The sequence below is a fragment of the Dromaius novaehollandiae genome, chromosome W (assembly GCF_036370855.1).
Source record: "Dromaius novaehollandiae isolate bDroNov1 chromosome W, bDroNov1.hap1, whole genome shotgun sequence".
NCBI classification, from domain to species: domain Eukaryota; kingdom Metazoa; phylum Chordata; class Aves; order Casuariiformes; family Dromaiidae; genus Dromaius; species Dromaius novaehollandiae.
Window position 1 is genome coordinate 4555792 of NC_088130.1, and position 17765 is coordinate 4573556.

At 42.1% G+C, this 17765-nt stretch overlaps 1 protein-coding gene across 2 annotated transcripts in view; it reads left to right on the plus strand.

The window, feature by feature from the left end:
- The first annotated feature begins 1414 nt into the window (after nucleotides 1-1414).
- LOC135324510 (E3 ubiquitin-protein ligase UHRF2-like) overlaps nucleotides 1415-17765 on the plus strand; it is a 94648-nt gene continuing 78297 nt past the window's right edge. For both annotated transcript variants that reach the window (XM_064501058.1, XM_064501059.1), the window contains exons 1-2: nucleotides 1415-2005; nucleotides 17348-17590. In XM_064501058.1, coding sequence (XP_064357128.1) covers nucleotides 1853-2005; nucleotides 17348-17590 — 396 coding nt within the window. In that variant the 5' untranslated portion in view covers nucleotides 1415-1852. The remainder of the gene's footprint in view (nucleotides 2006-17347; nucleotides 17591-17765) is intronic.

The following is a 17765-nucleotide window of genomic DNA, read 5'->3' on the forward strand; positions in this document are numbered from 1 at the left end:
AGGGAACCTGAGAAGGCTGGCACCCAAAGATTCAACTAGATCACATGCACTTGAAACTGAGCTTGTAACACCACCAACAAGCTATAAACCAAACTCTGAATTTGTGCATCTCTGACACTCTGGTGTTGTGCTGTAGTAGGTATAGTTACAGGAACGTGTGTGTTATCTCAAGAACAGAGATGGAGATAAAAAGGCAAGGAGCAGATTTCCAGGAGGACTATGCAACTCATTTATTTCAAATGCCTTTGCAAGTGCTTAATACTCATAAATCAGGCCTTAAGTAACTCAGCCAAGGCCACAACAAGAATTATGTCAGACCTGAAATTAAAATACAGGGATCTTTGCTACCATCCTGATACAAAAGTCACAAAATCACGTATCTTATCACCTGGAATTTGTCAGTCTGTCAGTTTGTTAGCTCAATCTCCAAAGTTCTATTACTCAGGCAATGAAACTGCTACAAATTATGCCCAAAAAATGTAGGCTTCAATGTTCCCATGTGTAATAGCATCACAGAAACCTATTTCCATAAGCTGGATCTGACTGGGCACAGCATCACATACATTTTTACAGTACCGTTTTACTGGTATACATGAGAAGTCCAGACTTTTTTGGTGTTGTGGACTAAAATTACTCTACTTGGAGTTTTGAGCAAAAATGTGGCAAGTAAGAACCACGCATCTGATTTGTGGTAAAAAGGAGGCTTGACATTTTAGTCCTGGCCCACATCTGCACTTTTTTGATATGATAGGAACAGACAAATCTATTCTGTATTTATTAGGCAGACCTAAATCTGGCTGAATTGAGGTTTTGACAGCGCTTTTGTACTGGGAAACATTGGGGCTTAGATTTCATCAGTGGATGCGAAGCAGTTTTATTTGCTTTTTATTTATGCCGTAGCAGATCCATGCTTTTGTGTCACTGTGACACCTGACATGCTGGGTCCTGATTCTGTGTCTGAAAGGGAAAGGTGGAAGCCCAGAGTAATTTCCTATGTCGTTGGTATAATTTGGGACCTCCTTCAAGAGATCCAGCAGGACCCCCCTGCCCCCCCAAGAGTACCTTAGGAGGAAATCCAGCTGGCTCCTGACATCACCAGGTCTCATGGTCAGGATAGGCTGCAGGCTCTGCAGGCCTGAGACTAGAGACGCTTTGCCCTGCGAGGGAACAAGTAAAAGACAGTCCTGCTTGGCCCCCATAGAGACAATAACGGCCGCTTCTCTACGTGTGCGCTAACCCATCCCCCCCTCAAGTCCTTGATACAATGACAGAGCAAGAAGCAAAAGCCTCTGGCCAGAGAATACTCAAAGGGCGGGGTTGGGGCGTGACTTTGTATAAAACCGAATACGGAATGAGAGGTGATGATGTTATCTATCCCCTCCCCCTCTCCGCTTTCCGGTGTTGTTGTCTCTTTACGGCTGAGGGCTCTCGCGAGATCAGCGTTGGCGCCGTGACCTCCGTATGAGAGCGGCAGCGACTAGTAAACACTGAGGTTCGGTGATGGCTCCTGATGGTGTTCGTTAAACCTGGCTGTAGTGATTCCTCCCAGACTTTGTCTCCTGTGCTGACTTGGAGATCTCTTGGTCCCGTTTGTGTGATACGGTGGGTACGCTGGGGGAGTGGAGGAAGATCGGATCAGGTCTCCTTTCCTCTCCACGCCCCTCTAAGCGAGGCCTGCGGGCGGGGAGGCTCGCGTCTGTTCCGCGGGATTTAAAAATCCATTGAGCCGAACAAAGAAGCGGGAGAAACGCCTGTCCCCCTTCCCTCCTCGCACACCCGGAGAGTGAGACACTCTTCCCCCCCCCCCCCCCCCCCCCCCCGTGGGTGGCTGAGCTAGTGGAAGGTGCGCACAATGTGGATCCAAGTCCGTACCATAGATGGCACTGAGACTCATACTATTGATGACCTGAGCCGTCTCACCAAGATCGAGTGCCTGCGGGAGAAGATCCAGGAGACCTTTCGTGTGACCCCTGACCGCCAGCGCCTCTTCTACCGGGGCAAGCAGGTGAGGTGGAGATGTCCCTACCTGGTGGATAAGGGTAGGGATGAAGGGGAGCTTCTCTCTTCTATCTCATGCTCCCCTTAAGTTCTGCTCTTTATGTGGCTGGATGTAGAGCTCCTCATCCCCTCCCATATAGGAATCTCTGGCTTTTGTTTTCTTTTCTCTTGCTAAGCCTAGGAGGTGGTGAGGGGCAAGGAGGGGAGCCAAGCTGCCTGGTGTGATGAGAGGCCCTGGGCCTAGCTCCGGTTTCTTTCTCTTCTTTCTTCCCCACTCCCCAATGGTAAGTGGGTACTAGTGAGGCCTCTTTTTGTTTTCTCACCTGTACCGAGGGAGGCACCTCCATCTTATTGCACCTAAGTGACAGAGCAGGCAGTGGGGCATGAGGAGGAGGAAATCCCCTGCATTCTTCTTATGACCAGACAAGAAAATGCAGTTGTTCTCCCTGGATTCCTCCCCTCTGCCTGTCCTCCCGGAGGTGTGTGCGTGTGTGTGTGTTAATACCCACCTGGGTATAAAGAAAACGTTTCCCGCGTGTATACTGCAAGTGGTTTCCAAGGCCTAGGCGCCGCACCACAGATTAACGGTTTTCGGAAACTGTGGACTCTGAACTCCTCCCATCCCCCCGAAGGGGAGGGAGTGAGAGAGACTTATTAGAATCCTTCCTGAAGGTGTGCACGTGACTACGTGGGCGGAAGAAAGGGGTGTGGGGCCTACTGCGGCGGCGGTTTCTTGTCTGCCCTGGCTCTCTTGTGTTGAAGCCGTGTGAGTTTAGCTTGTGCAGGCATGACTTCTGCGTTCTAGTCCTTTTCGGCGTTGTGAATAACCTTTTACAGAGAAGGATGTTAGTTGTATCCGATATCTCAAGAAGTGCTTCATCTAGACCCGGTTCCAACAGTATTGGAGACTACTGATTAAGAGCTTTCTGTGAGTTGATACTTTCTCTCCTCACTAGTGCAGGGTATGTCCTCATTTAAAAAAAGATTGCCTCAGGATGTATTTTTGCTGTTGAAAGGTGTAACATTTTAAACTGTTACATAAATGAGGTATGTACAATGCTTGAGTAGTAGAGTGAGGCATAAATGTTACATGAGGGGAAAAAAGGAGTATCAGATGTGCTGTATTTTAGGGAGCTTGGTTCTTAAGATGGGACTTGTTAGTACAAATAAGCATGGCAATGTTAGCTTAAGCTGAGTGATGTAAGATAGGGCAAGACTTTTGTCCTATGACAGATGAAGCATATACCCGTACAAACAGAAACAACCATGAGAAATAACTTACTATGGCTAAGAGGTGGTCATTAGTGACTAGATTGTGAAGTTGCAATCTGAAATGTACCTCAGACTAAATGTAAACTAATAGATTTCATGTCATGCTAGCTCTGTTCTGAGCAGTCTTGTCACTGCTCCACAAGGAAGATGGGAGCCAGGTTTTGTGAGTGCATATCTAAGCAGGTGGCTGCAGACAAACCCATGCTGCTCTGATATGGCCAAACATGAACACCAGTATTCAAGTTGAATAGTTTGCTTGCTTTTTTTGTTATGTCTGAGTCAACGTACCTCTTCCCTTCAGTACAGATCTTGGTGCATGTTGCAATTTAATATGTGCATGTATGTGTATTAAGGGTATCATCACAGATCACTGATAGGAGTGTTTAGAAGACTGATAAATCAGGTCAGTTTAAAACAAAACTTGACTAGATTGTCTTGTTAATGAAAGTCACTTTCTGCTAATAGCTAGGTTTTACTTACTATTATCACTACATATTCAAAGCAGTTCTTAACAATCAAGTGGGTGACTTACTCCCCAGGTTTTAGTTCTTGTACTTTTGAGATGTTTGAGGTTTCTAGATGACAGTTCTTAGCCTTTGGCCTCCACACCTGGGCTATATGCTGCCCAATGCTTGAGGTGGGGGGAGGGGTGGCTTGGCTGTATGTGTTGTGTTTTTGTGTGGGGGCCTTTGCTTGTATTTTCAAGGCCTTTGTTATGCCATGCTTAAACTGTACATCAGAACAGGAGACACCTGGTACCAAGCTCTGGTTCACACAGCTAGTTATCGTACCAAGCTGATAATATGCCTAACAGGTCAGGCCTGGGGCCTTGCACAATTAGCATAAGGCCCGTGGCCTGTTACTACTGACGGCAATGTTCTCACTGGGCACAAAAATACTATTATGTTGTTTACTGGTTATGTTATATTGTTGTGCTTATGTTTGAGCTTAAAACAAGCTGACTTTGATTTAATCCTGCTTAGTGTGCTTGTGCTTCTACTTCTGTGGGTGTAACAGGCTTCTGCTTTGGCTATTTGTGGAAAACAAAATTTACCTGAGAAGCAGAGAAAATAAGCCTGTTGTGATTCTTTAAGTAGTCTATCAGTGGCCAAACTAATTAGAGCATCTGTATTTTGGCTGTTATATTAGTATGGCTTGTCTTAACTTAAAAAGTAGAATAACAAGATCTTATAGCTGAAGTTGTCTATATGGGTGGTATCTAAAAGGGTTTAGGGCACAGTTGGGATGATCAGTAAAGCTAGAGTTGTAGGATCTTCATTAAAAGTTTCAAAGTTTCACTCATTATGTAACTACTTAAGTACTTCCCCCCCCCCCCCAAAAAAAAAAAAAAATTGTAGTGAGTTCTAAAGCTTCCTTGATTGTTATGGATTGGCTGATCCAGTAGCTGATCTCATAGTACTAGTAACTAGGGAGGAGGATGTCAGAAGGCTTACTCCCATACAAATAAAATCAGATGTAGAGAAATATTAGCAGAGCAATATGTAAACAACTGTCTCAGGGATGTGATAGAGATGCATAGGCCTTCTAATTAAATGGGAGGTGAACAGGAAGTAATATATTGTGCTAAAGGAACAAAGGAAAAACTGAGGGGTTAGTCATGTGATGGACTTAACCTCTCTGTGACAACACAGGTTGGGAAGCACCTGTCTGGGGAGCAGCCTCTACTGAAAAGGCCCTGGGGGGTCCTGGTAGACAGCAAGCTGAATGTGAGCCAGCAGTGTGTCCTGGCAGCAAAGGAGGCCAACAGCATCCTGGGCTGTGTCAATAGAAGTGTAGACAGTAGATTGAGGGAAGTGATTGTTTCCCTTTACTCAGCACTTATTAGATCACATCTGGAATATTATGTCTGGTTTAGGTCCCCCAATGCAAGAAAGATGCTGATAAACTGGAGTTAGCACAGTGGAGGGCCACCAAGATGGCCATCAACTGGGAGGTGATTAGATGCATATACCCATGCTCTATAACTACCAGATGGCAGAGAAATACTGTACTTGGTTACATGTTAGGAGAAGCTGTGCATGTTATTTGTCTCTTCCAACTTCCCTTGGACACAACTTCTTCACTGACTTTAAATTGAACTCTTTTTTCCATATAGCCTGGCTTCTCTTGGTGGGAGTATTAACAGTAATGGAAAGCCTGACTATAAATATGCCAATAGGGCGGCCCTTGGTTTACCTATAAACTTTCTTAGACAAGACCTCTTCAGCTTCTGCTGAAATAGGCTGGTGCATGCATGGCATCAGGAAGCAGCAAGAGCAGGGCTGCTGCTCTACAAGGGAAGAGGAGCTGGGAGTTGAGGATGAATGCAGCACAGGCAGGGACAGTGATCTTGCCAACAGGGCACAGTCTCTCAGCACCCAAGCAAGATAAAAGAGCAGGGTTGATGACAGTTGCAGGTCCTATTGACAGGCCAATGATCACCAGACAAACGTGAGGTGACAAGCTGGATCCAGGGTCAATGCAGGAAGCCCAGTTAGCAAGTTGGGAGCAGTAGGAGACAAGGCCAGGCCCAGGCGTGCCTACAACATGGCTCAGGTAAGCTCCAGACCAGGGAACCCAACCCTTAAATGGAGCTCCCAGGCCCCTGGGCAGAGACTGTGGCTGAGGGTCCCAGGTGAGGCTGATCAGGGATATATGATGTGATTTGGGATTTGTTATACTGAAATGAGCTGCTTGTTATAAAAATAACAATATATATAAAAAATAGTTGTTAATATCAAGTATTAAGGATTATTAGGTTGTGTTAACTTTGTTACTCAAAACACCTGAATGAGCTGAAGGAAAATGCTCAATACACTTGATAGCAATATATGCTTCATGTTGATTTGTAGGTATGGCTTCAATATTAAGAAATTGGAAGACTTGGTAAATATTATTTGTAAGAAATGATGGTGTTCTTTAAGGCTGTATGCTGTGGCCTGTAAGTTTATTTATAAACCCCAATTTAGCACTTATGTAATTTCATTTTTGAAGCTCTTGCAAACTGAATGCTTCTTCTAACAACTTAATTGCAGAACGTACCTAGGGAAACTGCATATCTTATACTAATAACTGGATGATGAGTTTTGCTTGCAGGCAATGAAATATGGTCAAATGTTGGTATCTTCTATATTGATGGACGTTGTATTGAGATGGTTCCCTTTAAAAAAAAAAAAAAATAGATTTACCTTAATTGTCTAACTATGAAATTATACTAAAGCAACTTTGATTAACTTGACTCTTCCCTGTATACCTTAAATTTGTCACTCATTACAGAAGATCAGTTAATAACCAGTTCTTCATTACAGGCATCCTTAAAAGTTGCAGGTAGTCATTTACTCTCCTCAGTGCTGTTGTTGCTGAACTTCAGTTACCTGTCCTATAGAAGTCCAATCTAATAGGCAAAAAGATGGGTGAGACCCTTTTATGCTTTTAAGGGTTCCCATGTGACTTCATGGCATACGCTTTTTGTTGCAGGAGTGTCAGGTAAGCCTCAACATGAGACAGAAAGCAACTTGAATTCCTGTCTTCTAATGGGAAAACTTGCTGGAATAGAAGAAAAGGAACTTTCTACTTTTTCCTTTAGGTTAGGAGTTACTCAGCAAATGTTCCTCTTTGCGCCCCCCCCCCCCCATTTATTTTTTTTCCTCTTATGTTTCTGGGAAAAAGATGTTTTTAAAAAATTCTTAACCACCTTCTTCCCTTATTACTGGATAAGGGTGTTTGAACATTGGAGCAGGTTGCACAGGGAGGTCGTGGAGTCTCCATCCTTGGAGATATTCAGAAACCCAATTTGACATGGTCCTAGGCAACCTGCTCTAGCTGACCCTGCTTGAGCAGGGGGGTTGGACTAGATGATCTCCAGAGGTCCCTTCCAACACCAATGATTGTGAAGAAATAATCTTCAAAACAAACAGTCCTTACTGAAGAATTTAACTCTGAGAAGCTGCAGGCTTAAACCTTGTTGAGCATCTGTCATTGCTGGAGGCTAAGAAATGGCTGCCTTAGCCTTGGTATTCTGATTAAGTCAAGAATTCCTTTCTTGCAGCTCTCGATCACCAGCCCTAAGGACTTGTAGTTAGTCTGAACCAGCACTTATGCATTCTATGAAAACTTCTGCAGCAATAGGGTGTGTGTAGTGTTTTATATAAAAATAAAAAATATAAACAAAGCACTGATAGAACACTGGTTTATTGAGGAGAATTGTTTCAAACTGTAGGTTTCTATATTTTTATGTAGTTATAGAACTTCAGGAAAAGTGTGAGGCTTGGGGGAGGGGGGGGGGGGTGTCTTGGTGTCAAGATTGCTAATGTATTGTCTATCACAGCGTTTGTCCTGAAGTAGGTCTGTAACTTCAGCCAGTGTCAGGATATTGTAATTTCTTAGGCTATGTGGCTTTGTATAGTTTGATAATATTGCATGCCAAACTGTCTTGTGTACAGAGTTGAACAAAGACATTGGATGCACATGATTTGCACTATGACCATAGTGACTGGATGTCACCAATTCAAGAAAAGCTGTTCTTAAGTGTTAGAAGGATCCAGACCCTTCCTTTGTAGGAACAGAGCAAGAGGAGCTCCTTCCAACAAGTATTGAGAGTCACCTAGAAGACTAAGGTACCTACCTAGATCACCACTAGTCAAAGTAAGTGGGCTTAAAGTGGTATTTGTTATCATTGAGCCTTTTGAGTCAAGGATAAATAACTGTTTTATGTGTTGCATAAGTGGTCAAAAGGAGCATGGTCTTCGATCATAAACTGAGTTGTGTACTTGGTATGATTTGGGTGGTATAACTGTCACATCTTCAAGCATATTGGCAGACCACTTCAGAATGTGAGCCTCTTGGCAAGAAGAAAGGCAGAACTGAGACTGATTTAGACTATGTTCTAAAACATTAATTTTCAAAGTTCAAGTGTTGCAATCTATCTTCTGTTTTGGAGGGAATATGGATCCAGAGTCTCTGACAAGTTCCTTGTCAGGATGTCTCAACCCGCTCATGTATTCCATTCTGATTTTGTCACTCTGAAGAGTATTAAGGGAGAGCAAACAAGACAAAGCAGTGTGTGTGTGTGGTTGTGTGGGGTGTGTGGTTTTTTTTGTGTGTGTAATCTTCCTGTGTTGATGAGAAAATTATCCCTTATTTTAAGGGAGTGATCTGTCATCCTGATCTATCCACTATTCTCAACAGCAACCAAAGTCTAAGCTCTTAAGAAATAAAGTTAACTCTCAATCTTTGAGAACATGTAATTGATGGCAGAACTTCAATTTAGAGTTTTGTTAGAAGCATTTCTAGTGCCAAGCAATATAAATGCATGGTTTTAAAGTTTCAGTCCCTTTCTATTTGAACTCTGCTTTCATTGAGGACTCTGTAAATGGTGAAAAGCACTCATGACAGAATGAGAAATACTTCACATTGCTTGTAAGATCAAGGTGGTTTTACCTTGGGAAGGCAAACCTTTGCTATAATTAATTATTTGTAACATCTGTCAGTTTCTTAAAGACATTATTAGAATCTGGTGTGTGGTGGGGGGGTGTGGTTTTTTTTGTGTTTTTTGCTAGAAATCCCAGCCACAGGGAGAACTAGGTGAAAGCAGTCATGAGTGCCAAGTAGAAAACAGTAGGACAAGAGTCTCTTTTGATTGCACAATGGATATATTTATAAACTTGACTTAAGCATTGAGCTAGTCAAGTCCTAATGCAATTTAAAAGACATGTCTTCTGTAGACAAGTGATTAAGATCCCCTAAACTTCCTGGATATGCAGTATATGCTTAAAGATGTTTGGGAACATGTCTGTGGTGATGTTCTGTTATGATGAACTGAGTGGAGTTCCCTTGTGCGAGCCTGAGAATACCTTTATGGCCTCTTGATCACTGATACATCACTTCTGCATGTGCTATAGGCAAGTGAGAAAGCAGGTGGGATGTTATAGAATGATCGAGAGAGTGTGCTTTTTTGATAGAGCAGTCTGTATTGGAATTAGAACATCTGTCATAACTAGCGTTGCTTGAGGATATAGTGGGTCTCCTGGAACTGTGAACACATTAAGACAGCACATCTTAACCACTACAATTCATAGAAAGATGATAATTTCCCTTGTATAGTCAGCCCCTGATTGCCTTTTACTTATCTCAATTCTCACCAAAATAAGAGTTAAGTGTACTTCAGGAAATGTTTCCAGTACAAAGGTGTTTTAAAGACAAACATTGCATGTAGTACTCCAGATATGGTTAGTACTTAGGATTCTAGGAGCTTTAACTATAAAACACTACCTTCATATACTGTATCCTAAGCCTTGATTCCTCCAGTTTTGTCTTATGTGATGTAAAATGCTTTTCAGGTTCCCTTTCAGTGTTCAAAGCACAAGCAAGAACTGCTTAGCTACTTAGCTTGTGGACACTTGTCATGGGCCAATATACAATACAGCCTACCCAAAGGCTTTTGAAGTTTCCTATATCTGTGTGGGCTAGGGGGTTGCTGAATCTGGTAGCCTAAGGGAGACAAGGCTGCTGCAGCTCCATATGCCCAGGTCAAAGCAGTAGTGAGGCTGAGCATGTATTTCCCAGGAGGTGCACACATACAACACTTGTACATACACATGTGGTTGGCTATGCCCATCAGCATGGACAGAAGCACTTGCCATTCACACAAACAGCACTAAGGGACTTATCCTGTTCCCCTCTCTGGCTGAACAGGATGAAAGTCCATCAGTAGAAAATATGTAAAATGTGGATCCTTCCAGTAGCTGGACTTAGACACTTAAGTCTAGCTGGCCCTGGATCCTCAGTCTCCCTCGTTGCTGGCAACTGGACATGTGAGCCCCTGAGGCTGGCAGCACCATTCCAGCTTCTGGTATGCCCGCACGCCCCCCCCTCCCCCCCCCCCCCCCCCCCCCCCCAAACATACACTGACACATATGCTGTGGATCCTTCCAGTAGCTGGGCTTAGACACAGAGTCCATCTAATAGCTGGCCATGGATTCTTGTTCTTCTCTGTTGCCTCACATGCATATAAAAGGGTTTTTCAATCACCCTGACCCTATGGTCTCTAGGGCATTTGGCCTAGACCCCCTGGTCCCTCCAATAGTCGACTCTTCCACATGTCTCAGTCCCAGAGATGTACCTGTATACCTGGCTCCCAGGCCACTTACCCCACTTGCCAGCTAGTCTGGCTTGATGTTTGCTAGTGGTCACACACTGATGTGTACCCTTGTTTACCTGCAGATACAGGCCCCTATGACCTGTAGTCCCACTGTAGTTGCTGGCATTTAGATCACTATACATGCATGTGCACACAGGGTAGAGAGAGACTTCACCCAGGAAAATAGTTAGAAATTGAGTTTATTGAGAAGACAAGACAGACTGCACTGATCAGGTGCAGGGCGTGGCTGGACAAGTATACTGACCAGCCACCTGTTTGCATGCAACTGGCCCCTTTTATTCCTTTATTCCTCTATTTTCCCCATGCTTGTTCCTTCCTAAACCACCTTGATTCCCTCCCTTTGGTTCCTCCCCTAAACATCCCATAATAAATCTTGTGCAGTCCCAAAATGCTCTTTCCATGTATCCACTAATGCATCCCATACCCCCTAGGCAGTAACCCCCACCCCCATAGTCTGTGAGGTGATCCTGTTGACTCATTGTGATGGGTGTCTCCCCCCCCCCCCAAAAAAAAAAAAATGATAACAACAGGGCTGATGCTCTCCTGCGATAGCCCTGGAAAGAGCTGGGGCAGGGGCTCTGTTTTAACTTTCTAAATTGTAAAAACTGCTTAGAGGTATGTTCAAATACATAGCATGGGTGACTAGACCTGTGGTGTTTAAAATGATGTTGGGATCTAGATATTAAGTCTGATTTCTATGCCTGCCCCCCCCCCCTTTTATTGAAGGAGTAAATCTTAGTCCTGTCAAACACTTGCAGTTCTATAGAGCTGGCTGCTCTGCCTCATTTGGAGTGCTCTGTTTATATACTATAGGTGGATACTGACCACCTTTTGATTTTTATTTTCTGGTGGTATTCTTTATTGCAGCTCTGTTACTCTAGGGTTCCTCTGAAGCATCCTTGAAAGGAACAGAAATATAGCTCTTGGCCAGGTAAATGCATTGGCTAAGTGTTATACTTATGTACGAGATAGTTACTTTATGCAACTTTTGACTAGAGCAAAGCCTTCATTGAGGCTTGTTCAACAAGGAACTCTCCTGCTGCGTGCTCAAGGAATCAAAAATCCTGAACTCCTTAACTTCTGGAAAAGGTTAGATGGAAGTGACAATCCCAGCAACCTTCTTGCATTGCAGGAAGAGCAAGTTCTGTATATTAAATCATGAGATTGATTATAATAGAAAGTCTAAAAGCTCCACTGAACTTCATTTATGTGTGCACCCAATGGGGAATTACAGGTTCTGTTAATTTATTTAAAGTAACATTCTTTATGGGTTTAGTGTGGCTAACTTCTGTAAAGGACCCTGAGCCAAAGTTTTCTTATTCAACTTGAAGCTATTTACCCCTATGTTTCTTCTGTTCAAGAGCTCTATTTTAGGGAGCATGTAAAACCTGGACAGATTAAGATTTGCCATCACTTACTCTTCTCAACTTCAAAAACAAACACATGGAAGAGCAGGAGGGGGTAATAGTCTGAGGGCTGGACAAGCCTTGGCAGTCCCTTTGCAACATCCTGGATCCTGGCCCCTGGCAAGCAACAGACCTCCTGAGAGGTCAGATCAGGTCTGCAAATAGGTGCTTCTGTTCCCTGAAGGAGGGAGTCTCCAATGATTATCACTTGCCTCTTTCCCTTTGTGCAGACAAATGTTTGGGCTCAGCTGGCTCTGATGCATATCCTGAAGGGTCTTGTTTGCCCTCACCAGCACCCAGGGCAGTTGCAGGTTTGCAGGAGGAGCCTGTCTTCTATTGTCAGAAGTCATAAGCTTCTAACCTTCTCCATATTGACAGCCACCCTCTGTTTGACCATGGTTTCCAGCTGTCCCTCCTCCCTTGCTTTGTGTGGCTCAGGCTCTTGTCTCTGCAGAGTTTCTGCAAAGATTATGTCAATCTCTTCTTCATTTTCCCTGATGGTGTGCAGCCTGCTCACCTCTTTCTGCAGCTCCTTCACCAGGTGACTCAGTGCCATGACCAGAACACATCTCTCACAGGAGATGTCACCACTGTCTCCAGTCCCAGCAGGAGTCCCCAGGCACTCTGTAGCCCCAGACCTGAGAAGCAGCATCCCCCCCCCCCCCCGAGCTCTCTTTGGGTCAAAGCCTCTGATGGTGTTGTACCAAGGACATTAGCACCAGTTGGTGCTGGAGAATGTGCCCTGTTGCATGTTGAGACCATCCCATGCAGTCTTCAGAAGAAGTGCCTGGCCCCTTCACACTACAGCTGTGCTAACTGCTGTGACAACTATCATGTCTCTATCTGCTGCTGTGAGTCTGATGCTCCCTAATCAGGAGTCAGCCTTTCCCAGCAGTAGCCCAGATCGAAAAATGACAGAAGCAGCTCCCAGCAGAACTGGTAGCAGAGCCTAGAAACTGCTGTGCAAACTGATGCAGCATACCAGGCACTCTGTGCCATGAACTGCCCCTGCTAACAGCTGTGCCCGTTTGCAGCGCTCTTGGTTGCTGTGCTCCCTAGGGAGCAACTAAATAACAGAATCATCTCATGCTTTGTAGAAGCTGGGGAATCTTGATGTGTTTGGAGGATGTAATCTTTTTCTTCTACTTGTAGGTAGATGCTCTGTATACTGAAATAGTGATGATAGATGCACCAGGTGCAACTGTTTATTGGTGGTGCATCAATCAAAAGATGTTAAGGCTCTAAATTTGAGAAGCATGCTAATCATTAACAGGAGGAAAAAATGGAAGTGAAATTAACTACTAAGGTTACTTGACTGTTTTCTGAATTACTGGAGTTAGAAGAGCTAATGAAACAAACAAATCTGTTTAGTTACTCTTGCTTTAGTGCATATTCTAATATCCCTTTAGAGAGTCATTACTGACTTGTATGAAATACAGCTTGACTATCTGATTATTTGCCTGTTGACTTCATAAATATAAATTATGAACTGGTGACAAGTTCTTAAAAATATTATTTAAGATTATTTACCACATGTGTATCTTTTAGTTTAATACATCATCTAGGCACCCTGATTTTGGAGGAGTTGTCTTTGAGAAGTTCAACCCAATCTGCTATATAAACTGTTGTTAGATTGAATATTCAATCAAGCTGATAGGGGGACGTGCTGTTCAACACCCATTCCTCAAAGCTTTGTTTCAGAGATGAATTGCAGTACTTATTTTGATGAGAATCACCATTTTTTTAATGTTGGATACTTAATTTGTCTGAGGGGTTATTTGTGACTCAGTTCAGTAATGCTTTCATGATTTCTGGTGACATAGGAGCTGACTACTGGGAATAAGAATTTTTTTTATAAGTAATACTGTGTTCAGTAAGGATTTAAAGCCTCAGTTGTATTGGTTTCCTTTGGATGTGCACAAATTCTTTTCCTTGTTTGTTCATATTTAGACCTGGGGCTAGATTCTGAATTTTCTGCATCTGACATTGCTTTAGTACATCTTGGAAAGTTGTTCTACTGTGTCTGGCCACTTAGAACAGACCAGGAGGTGTTATTTTAATTGTGGAGGGAAGGGTACGCTGGAGAAAGTGGTGCTATGTGGGTATTGCCGCTTCCTTGCAGTAACTGGCTATGAGAATGTAGCCTTACTGGTTATGAGCTCCTTGTAATGTTAACTTTAATGTAGTATATGTACTTCAAGAAATCACACTTTCTTGTAGCTTTTCTCTCCTTCTATAACAGAGTACCTCAAGTACTGATTGTTTTCCGATTCTTGTTCTTTCAAATCTTAGTGAAGCAACAATGTTGGGTATGGATATACGAATAAGTTACTGTTAAGTCAGGTAGCGTAAGAACTTGAGCATGTCAGTTATTTTCTGGTAAATCTCCTTTATTGTCTGCAAAGATGGGCACTGTTGTAGATTAATTGACTTGCTCTAAGTTTGCACCTTTGCTGATATGCTAGGAACTTGTTTTTGCTCATACCAGAAACAGATATTTTTGCCCTGAGTATCATATTGCTGAATGCTGCATCCTGCTTTATATTTTTTAAGTCTTTAGAGAAGTGTGCTTGCAGCAGTCTTCTCTCTGGTGTTCTAGTTGCAGACTTAAATGTGGCATTAATATTCATAGAATATTCCTGTAAAGAACTGATTTCAAAAAAATTACTTGGACAGAGAATAGAATATTAATTCGTTGTAAACTAATATAGTAAAATAACTGTGATAATCAGCTTAAGAATCTGCTAATCATTGAGTTACTGTTAGTCAAAGGTGAATGTGCCATGTGAAGGAATGGATGACTTGTGTATGGTGGTGGGTGTGTGGGTGATTGGAGAAAGTGTCTTCCTAGTTGAGGCACAGCCTAGATAAGCATGTCTGGCTTTCTGAAAGCATTAAACACAACTATTCCTGGACAGGTGACACCACAACTTGTTAACTTTTCCATGTCATCTTCTTCCTTTGCCTCTTTCCTTTCACTCCCTTAGTAAAGGGGATTCAATTGTGGATTGAGGATATAACTTATTCTACACCGATAGCTGATGTACAGACCACGCTGACTAGTGTTACGGAAGTTAGGCCTGTCGGCCACCATAACAGGGCTCGACCCTAGGTTCCCGCAGAAAAGTTCAGAGTCAAATCAAAACAAATTAGATAATTTTAATCACGCGCGTGCCGTAATTACAGCTCGAGCTGGGTGCCTCCGAAGAGGGACCCTAACATAAACAAATTCTGGGTAATTATAGTCTTTTCGACTTACATTTCCCACCCCTCACGCGATAGTTAGACCAATAATAATTTTTTGGTCTGGGGTCTCCTGCTCCTCATTGGGTCTCATCGTCATTCTGAGGCAAGCTGTTTTTCTCCTTATTCTTGTTTTTTGCAGTCTCTGATGACGGTTGTACCTCTGTTTTTGTTGGGTCTGGTGGTTGTCTCCCAAGGTCTTATTTTTCCCCATTGTTTTGGCATCTTCCCTCTCGGAGTCGGTGACACAGGTGCACAGACTGCGTGTGGCTCCCCTATGTTCCCAGCCTGAACGAGCTCTGAGGCACTATTTTTTATTAAACTAAGTAAAGATTCGTTACTTTTCCCACACTTGGCCTAAGGCTTCAGCAAATCTAGCCACTCATGCTAAGCAAGTTTTATATAAGTTGTGCTAAGCAGCCATTTCTAGACAGTTTCAATTCACTATTCTTTAACACTAGACACAGGACCTTTTTAGCTGAATGATTGTTGATACTGGGCAGTTTGTAAGGAGACTTATAAGCTAGTCATAGCTGGGGACCAGAAGTCTAACCGTTATCCTCAGTAATAGAGGCATTTTGGAATAATTAAATACCTCCTTCCAAATAAGTGTTGTATTGATGGAATCAAGATTATGTCAATTAGATGGTGTTTTTCTGAACAGGTGTATTTACAAACAAAGCTAAGATAATGCTCATGCCCTATAAAGTCATACTATTGTTTTTAAATACATACCTGCTGTTCTTCTAACAACCGAAGACTGAAGATTTAATTTTCTAATGGATTTAATGTTTATTGAATTTTAAGAGGTGACTAGCTTTTACGTAGGTTGAATGGGCATTTCCAAGAACAGGTGATGCAGTGATAAACCACTTGAGTGAGTATGCGCTTTTTTGGTGAACTGCAGTTGAACTGCATTTTAATAACATTATAGTTAAATAACATTTGTGTTCTTCCTTTTATCAATGTAACAGGACTATCTGAGTTATAATTTCACTATTTAGGTATGAAAAAAACTAAAGATATGAAAAGTTCCAAGAGAATTGTTAGTTTATGATAGTCAATATAAGTCACTTTTCTATTGCAATTTGTATTTTAATCTTAAATCTGTATAACTGTTTACCAGGAAAAGTGCTCTAAGAAACATCATGGGTTGGGATTTTATAGATAGGAAAGAAATACCAAGTATTCCTCAGTCCTTGACACCTTTCCACATGAAAAATGCAACTCCTAAATAGACTATAGGAAAATGACTCCATCAGAATGTCAGGTAGCTCACTTCTGGTTATTCCTGTTTGATCATGAGTTAATTTCTTGTTTTCCCCAGTACCAGGACTACTGCTTATTGAGTTCTCCTGATAGCCCAGTTCTATGTATATACTGTAAGAGCTGGTTGCTTCTGGAATATAGTGGGGCCGTGACTTCTAAAGTTATTTGAAGCAATACTGTGCAGTGCCTGCTTCTATGGTTAATTGGCCAGTTAAAGACTACTATTTAAAAGGTTTGCTTGCTAAATAAATCCATATGTTTGATCCTTCTTTAAGTTATTCCAGATTTATCCAACAATGTTTTTGAGTGCTCTAAATTCATGAGAATTCTCTGCAGAAACTTGAAGGTCCAGTACATATTTCTGCTGTAGCACTTCTCTAAATGTAATTGCTCTTGCACAGTACTTTCAGATCTTGTTGTTCTAAAAGTAAATGGTATTATTTGTGTGTGGGTGAGCTTTTTATGTCTAGATATTTTATTTAGGAAATAGTATGTAAAATACTAAGGAAGTATCAAATAGAGTTGCTTCTTAGAGAAGATCAGGAAAGAGCAAGTTACAAAATTACTTAACAATCATTGTGTTGTGTACATTATGTTAATTAAAAAAAAATTCATGTTTACCCATGATTATTCCATAATGGTGTAAGAGGCAATGTAGTTCCTACCTGTGGTCTGAATAGAAAATACCTGCAGTATCTTAAATATCAGTCCATGATTAAAACATCTAGAGTCTGTAAAGATGCGTGTATTTAAGCCTATGAGAGATCTCATTGGGTGGAAATCATGCTCCAGTTAGCTTGATAGGAGTTGCTGTTGAGTTCACTCAAGATACAGGATTTCATAGATTTACCTGAAATACATGGCTTGTATATGACTTCAACTTTGAAGCAAATTTCTGGTCTATGAAATTATCCTCTCTAAGAGGGAGAGCTACATACTTGTATCAAGGTGGAACTTTACCAGTATACTACTTTTTTTTTTTTTTTTTTTTTCTTGACAGCTGGAAGATGGACACACTTTATTTGACTATGATGTTGGACTAAATGACATAGTTCAGCTTTTGATACGTTCTGAATCTGAAACTCCCACTGCTTCTGTGACAAATCAGGGTGGAGAGGTCAATCCCTGTGCTGTTTCCAACTGTAAAAACAAAGTCAAAAGAGCAGCAAGTAGCAGATCACCGAATCAGCCGTCTACATCAGCTCACTCATTTCTTATAGATCCTGGCATTGGATTGTACAAGGTATGTGTAAGTTTTGAAAGCAGGATCCTTATCTTGCACCTATCAGTTTAATTTTATTGCTTATACAGGCACATATCCTCAAGCAGTTTTCTTTTATGATCAACTTCAAATTTAAGTCAGTGGGATTGAGCACAGATTTAAAGGTAGGTATCTCTACAGTTCTTAAAAGCTTCGC